The 5,720-nt window shown below is 51.9% G+C and overlaps 1 protein-coding gene across 1 annotated transcript; it reads right to left on the reverse strand.

Moving 5' to 3' along the window:
• Nucleotides 1-754: 754 nt before the first annotated feature.
• On the reverse strand, nucleotides 755-5,579 carry LOC101650210 (elongation of very long chain fatty acids protein 4-like). The gene is made up of 5 exons (XM_004717390.2): nucleotides 5,521-5,579; nucleotides 3,804-3,860; nucleotides 2,709-2,823; nucleotides 2,102-2,229; nucleotides 755-1,290 (listed from the first exon to the last, which is right to left on the reverse strand). Exons 2-5 carry the CDS (start codon nucleotides 3,858-3,860, stop codon nucleotides 1,120-1,122), a joined length of 471 nt encoding a protein of 156 aa, XP_004717447.2. The 5' UTR covers nucleotides 5,521-5,579; the 3' UTR covers nucleotides 755-1,119.
• Nucleotides 5,580-5,720: the final 141 nt, after the last annotated feature.

Consider the following 5,720-nt stretch of genomic DNA (forward strand, 5'->3'; position numbering starts at 1 on the left):
GTGAGACATCTCCAGATAAGAAGTTAGTGAGCTGGGGAAGAACTCAGGAGACAGGTTAAACAGCACATGTGTTCTGCAGGCTTCAGACAGCTTTACTCAGGCAAACTGTTGCCCAGGGACCCTCCGGTTCTCGTTTTCAATATCCCAGCAGATGCTTGTCTCTTCCCAACGACAACGATCCCAATCACATACACGCCATCACTGATCCTCAGTTTCCCTCTGGGATACGTCGCTGGCTGGCTAGCTTGTACTCTGGTTCTATCTCCCTCTCTTTTCTCCCCCAATCTCTCTCTGGAGCATCTTATTGGAGCATGTGCAGCAAGATTTCTTATGGATGCTCGTGTCTCCCATATGAGAGAAGTAGGAGACTGGTCTCGGGGCTTCGTTTTGTTTTGAGGTCCATAGAATATACAAGCAACCAACACAGAAATAAATGCAAATGGAAACATGCATGCACATGTGTTGGATAAATGCCACCCTGGCATGCACACATGACCCCATCGCTCACAGCCCTCATACACATAAACAGAATTACTAATTCTGTAAACATGTACAGGCAGCAAGAGACAGGCGATACACGAATATGCAGGGGAAAACTACTTCCACAACCACACAGGCGATCAGCAGACCATGATTCACTCTTGGAGGTTATTTGCAAGATGAGCTATCAAACCAGCCTTGACTTCGTCCGTGCACTCACCCTGCTCTTCACCAGAGTCCCGTGCGTGCCAGTTAAGGAAGATGGAGCTCCACATCACTCAACAGCACATGTTTATTGAGTGCCTACTCTGCACCAGGCACTGGGCCAAGGCAGGGAACACAGAGAATTAGACCCGTGAAGGATTCACAGGTATCTAGGAGGGGGAGCGGCTATACAAACAAATGTGCGTAATTGACAGGAGAGTTGTAAATCTGCAAGTGCTCTGATAGAAGTGGGTCCAGGTGTGTCCTGTCTTTCCCTCTGAAGGCCGGAAAGGAGGGAATTCTCTCTTCTTCCATAGGAGAAAAGGTGGGTCCCGAATTGTCTGCTCAGCACGGGTGGGATGTGAGTCATGCCATCGTCCACATGACTCTGTGGGGACTGCTCGGTGAGCGCCTTTCGCCCATCAGTCTTGCACGCTAAGCCAGCTTCTCCCGCTTGCCCCTCAGATATGACTGGTGGTAGAAGTGGAGGAAAAGAGCGATGAGGCTGAGGGTGTACAGGAGGACAGCTATGTTGAATCCATCTGGGAAGGGGCAGTCGGCAAAGAGATTATAGGTGGAGTGGGCACTGATGGCCACCAGTTGACACTGGATGGAGGAAAGAGATGGACAAGCAGAACCAATAGTGAGGACCGGCCGGGAACGCCATTGCCCCGCAGAGGTGGGGGATCCTACAGCTCATGAAGAAGAAAACAAGATCTGCTGCAGGTGAAACCCCCTCCCTTTCACATCCTCCGGAGGACTACGGATCTTCTGGACCCTGGTCCTGGATAAAGCCCCCTCTCCCCCCCCCGCGCCCCCGACAAGCTCCAGTCCTGCTCTGCTGATACTGATGCTGAACTCCCCACATCCGAGCCCCGTGCAAACCCCTCTGGACATCACCACCATCTGTTCACAGTGCTGCCCAAAGCGAGAGATAGCAGACCCTCAGAATATTAGCACTTCAGGTTATGTCAGAGCCCTGGTGGTGTCACGGTTACGTGTGGGGTGCTAACTGCAAGATCAGCAGTTCGAAACTGCTCTGCAGGAGAAAGATGGGGCTTGCTACTGCCGTAAAGAGCTACAGCCTGAGAAACTCCCAGGGGCAGGTCTACTGTGTCCCAGAGGGTTCACAGTGTCGGCATGGACTTGATGGCAGTGAGGTTGGTTCATTGTTTTAAGGGCACCTAGCCCAGCCCCTCACTTTGCAGATCACGAGATCACCAAGACCTCAAATGGACTTGACTCGCTCAGGGTCCTGCTTCACATCAGTGAGTTTCAGCTGATTCTGAGATCTGATAAGCCTTCTCCCAAGGCCCTCGGCAGCCAGGACACTAAGGAAAACCGAGGTTGTGAAGAGCTTGTCCATGGTCATTGGTACAGCTGAGAACAGATGGCAGGGTTTCTGAGAACTTCTCACCAGCTGAAGGATGGTAAGGTAGCGCTTCCACCACAGGTAGGGCTGCATGTGGGGCCCGAGACTGGCCAGTCCGTAGTACAGGTACATGAAGACGTGGACCAGAGAATTCAGCATCCCGATAAAGAAGGCTGCAGAGTGGAGTGGGATAAAAGAAAACAAACGTTATTGGGCCTGGTTGATTTTTCTATGGCTCTTCCATGCATTAGTATTCCAATCTGCAGAAAGCACCTCTGTAAACCTTCAGTGAAAATCCTTGGGAATGCCCTATCAGGAAGAAAGTCCCCCATCAGCCAGCTGTACTCACAGGGGTGGGTTGGGGTTAGCAGAATACCAGACAGGAGTGTTTAAAACTCCCTGTGCACGTTCTGAATGGATGGTTCTGAGCATCTTCCAGAAGTCACCTCCCCAGACCAGGTAGGGCTGCATGTGGGGCTAGGAAGCTGAGAGCAGCAATAGGCAGTATGTGAAGAAGAGGCCTGGGGTCATGGCCACAGGGAAGGGGGACTGTAGAGCCAAGCCATGCACCCAAGTTGGGGGACTCAGCCCCAGAGGGCACCCACATCGCCAGGATGTGGGGATGTGGGTTGGCCCTAGGGTGGGCACCTACCCTGTCCACCTGGCACGTATTTGACTCCAGCCCACCAGTTGAAGAGCATGGTGCCGTGGTGGTAGACATGCAGGAAGGTGATCTGTTCGGGCTTCTTTCGCAAGATAAAGAAGACCTGGGGAGGCAAAAGAGATGACGTCACATCCAGGTGTTCTGCCTCTGTAACCTCCTCCCGGAGGGTCGTGGGCAACCTGGAATAGGGAAGGGTGATTCAGTCTGTTTTAGTAGACGAGAGAGCCTGAGACCCAGAGGGGAGCAATCCTAGTTAAACGTCTGAACAGCACGACTGCGTCCCTGGTACTTTCTATGTATCGCACTATAGAGATGCTACATTGTAGTGTGTGCACCCTACTATTATGATCCTCATTTTAGAGATAGGGAGATGGAGGCATGGGTAAGACTTGCCCAAGGCTACACAACCATTAAATGACAGGCTGGGATTTAAACCCAGTCTGATTTCAAGGCTGGGTCTTTGTAATAGCCTGCCTCTAGGAGCCCTGGGGACGGAAATCAGCTAGTAAACTCTCTCTCTCTCTCTCTCTCTCTGTGTGTGTGTGTATAATCTTTCTATATTCAGATGCTCTGACTCCATTCTGCTAAGTGAAAGTCCCTCCCCCTCACCACGATCCCACAAACATAACCTTGCCCCCCCACCCCGCCCCCCTGGCTTCACAAGCCCTAGGGACTGACCCTCAGGGTTTCTTCTCCTCATCAGCACTTGAATGGCCTTTGCTGTCTGATGACCAGGGCCACCTAATGTCAGGTTTGTTATTTGGGTAGTGCTCTATTTTAATTTAACCTGGAACCTGGTTGCTGAAGGCACACAGGCCGATTTTGTGCAAGTGCCCACCGATGAGCAGGCTCCAGCCAGCCTGCAGTGGTGAGAAGCTACACTACATTAGCTCAGTGCATGAGCACCTTAATCAGCCAGGTGCCCAAACCAAACCATCAGCCTCTTGCCCGGCCCCATATGGAAACCTTGAGAACACTCCCAGGGACTGAGCATAACTTGCCAAGTGCGCTCACAGGACTGACCGCACAGGACTCCAGACTGCAACGACAGGCAATTCCAGGCATGGGCCCCTGGGTGCTCACCGTGTCCAGCAATTCAACCGCCTTGGAGAAAAAGCACCACCAGCACGCTCTCGCCATCTGCCGGTCATCAAGGGAAAGTGCAGTCAGACTGACATCCAGCAGAGGCAAATGGGCTTCAGCCCCACTTCCACCCTGGTCCTTGCACCCCTCGTCCCACATTGCCCACCCGTCCATAAGCAGAGAACAGAGAACATAACAAAACTCAAGCCATCTAGAGGATTCTCGCTCAGAGCGACCCTACAAGAAGAGGCTAGAACTGCCTCAGAGGTTTCCAAAGTTGTCCATCCTTTTTTTTTTAAGATCATTTTATTGGGGACTCTTACAGCTCTTGTAACAATCCATACATCAATTGTATCGAGAATATTTGTATAGATGCTGTCGTCATTATTTTCTAAACATTTACTTTCTATTTGATCCCTTGGTATCAGCTCCTCTTTTTCCCCTCCACCCCCTCCCTTCCCACCCTCCTGACCCCTTGCTAAATTATAAATGATCATTTTCATGTCTTACACAGACCACTGTCTCCCTTCCCCCACAGTTTCTGTCCCCCTGGCAGGGGTGTATGTGGTTAGGTGTTCATCATTGCAAGCAGCTCCCTCTTCCTCCTCTCCTCTCCCCACCTTCCCCCTACCCTCTTGGTATCACTACTCCCATTCCTGTTCCTGGATTCCACGTGTCATGGGCTCTTATCTCTTCGCTGTACCTGTGCACATGCTCCAGTCTAGGCCACAGTGAAAGGGCTGGGGTCGTGATAGTGGGAGGTGAGGAAACCTCAAGGAACCAGAGAAATGTTGTGTGTTTTATCGGTACTATATTGCACCCTGGTTGACTCATCCCTTCCTTGTGACCCTTCTGTGAGGGTCCCATTGTCTACAGATGGGGTTGGGGTCTCTGCTCTGACTCCCCTCATTCTCAACTGTCCATTTTTACAGCAGCAGAGAGTCATATCTTGAACCCAGGGAGCAGGCTGGTGGAGCCAAACCTTCCTGTTAGCAGCTGAATGCTTAAGCACAGATCCACCAGGATTCCTCCCATGGTTGTAGGACTCTCCTAAAGACCCCAGTCCCAAACACCTCCATCTCAGGTGTGCACAGACCACCTGAGACTGTTCGTTGAAAAGCAGAATCTTAATCAGTGGGTCTAGGGTGGAGCCCGAGACGCTGCACTTCAAACACTCCCCCATGTTCACGCTGCTGCCAGTCCAGACCACACTTTAAGCTGGCAAACCCACAGCCTGCCAGTCAACATCTGGGCCACACACTCCCTGTGCTTGGGTGGAGCCTTGGGCCCTATTAGACGCTTTGTGCTGGAAAGAAACCTTTCATTCTGTCCCCAGTGAAAACCTTACAGCTCACTCTAATGCAAGAGCTATGTCGTAAGCCAAGTTCTCACTGCCAGGCCCTGAGTGAACATGCTCATGCATTCTCTGAACCAATCTCCTCAAAGCCACTTCCTTTCATAAAGCAGCGATTGCTCTCCTCACTGCATAGGCAAGACAAGAGAGGCTCAGAAAAGCTAGGTAAGTGCCCCAGGGTCACACAGCCAGCGACCGGCCAAGCTGAGATTCCTCCAGAAGCAGCCTGTCTCTACTGCGGCGTATGCTCAAGTAATCCGGCCACTGCCTCCCAGCAGAAGCCTCAGGGGAGGCCATCCTGATCAGACTCCCGCTGTCAGCAACCGCTGCTCTCAACCGTCTCCCGTCCACAGCGGGCCATACCCTTAGTGCGAGCTCCCTCCAGCTGGTGTCCACAGGCTGGCAGAAGTAGCTGTAGTCAGCCAGGACATGGGTAAGACTTGCCCAAGGCTACACAACCATTAAATGACAGGCTGGGATTTAAACCCAGTCTGATTTCAAGGCTGGGTCTTTGTAATAGCCTGCCTCTAGGAGCCCTGGGGACGGAAATCAGCTAGTAAACT

The sequence above is a fragment of the Echinops telfairi genome, unplaced genomic scaffold (genome assembly GCF_000313985.2).
Source record: "Echinops telfairi isolate 266 unplaced genomic scaffold, ASM31398v2 ScPeMD7_7356;HRSCAF=8355, whole genome shotgun sequence".
NCBI lineage: Eukaryota > Metazoa > Chordata > Mammalia > Afrosoricida > Tenrecidae > Echinops > Echinops telfairi.

Excerpts from the sequence above, each read along its gene's own strand:
- LOC101650210 (XM_004717390.2), bottom strand. The coding sequence starts at position 3,860 with ATGGCGAGAGCGTGCTGGTGGTGCTTTTTCTCCAAGGCGGTTGAATTG. Across the intron at positions 2,230-2,708 it reads ATACGTGCCAGGTGGACAGG|CCTTCTTTATCGGGATGCTG; the intron begins GTAGGTGCCCAC and ends TCCACTCTGCAG. Across the intron at positions 1,291-2,101 it reads ACCTTACCATCCTTCAGCTG|TGTCAACTGGTGGCCATCAG; the intron begins GTGAGAAGTTCT and ends TCCTCCATCCAG.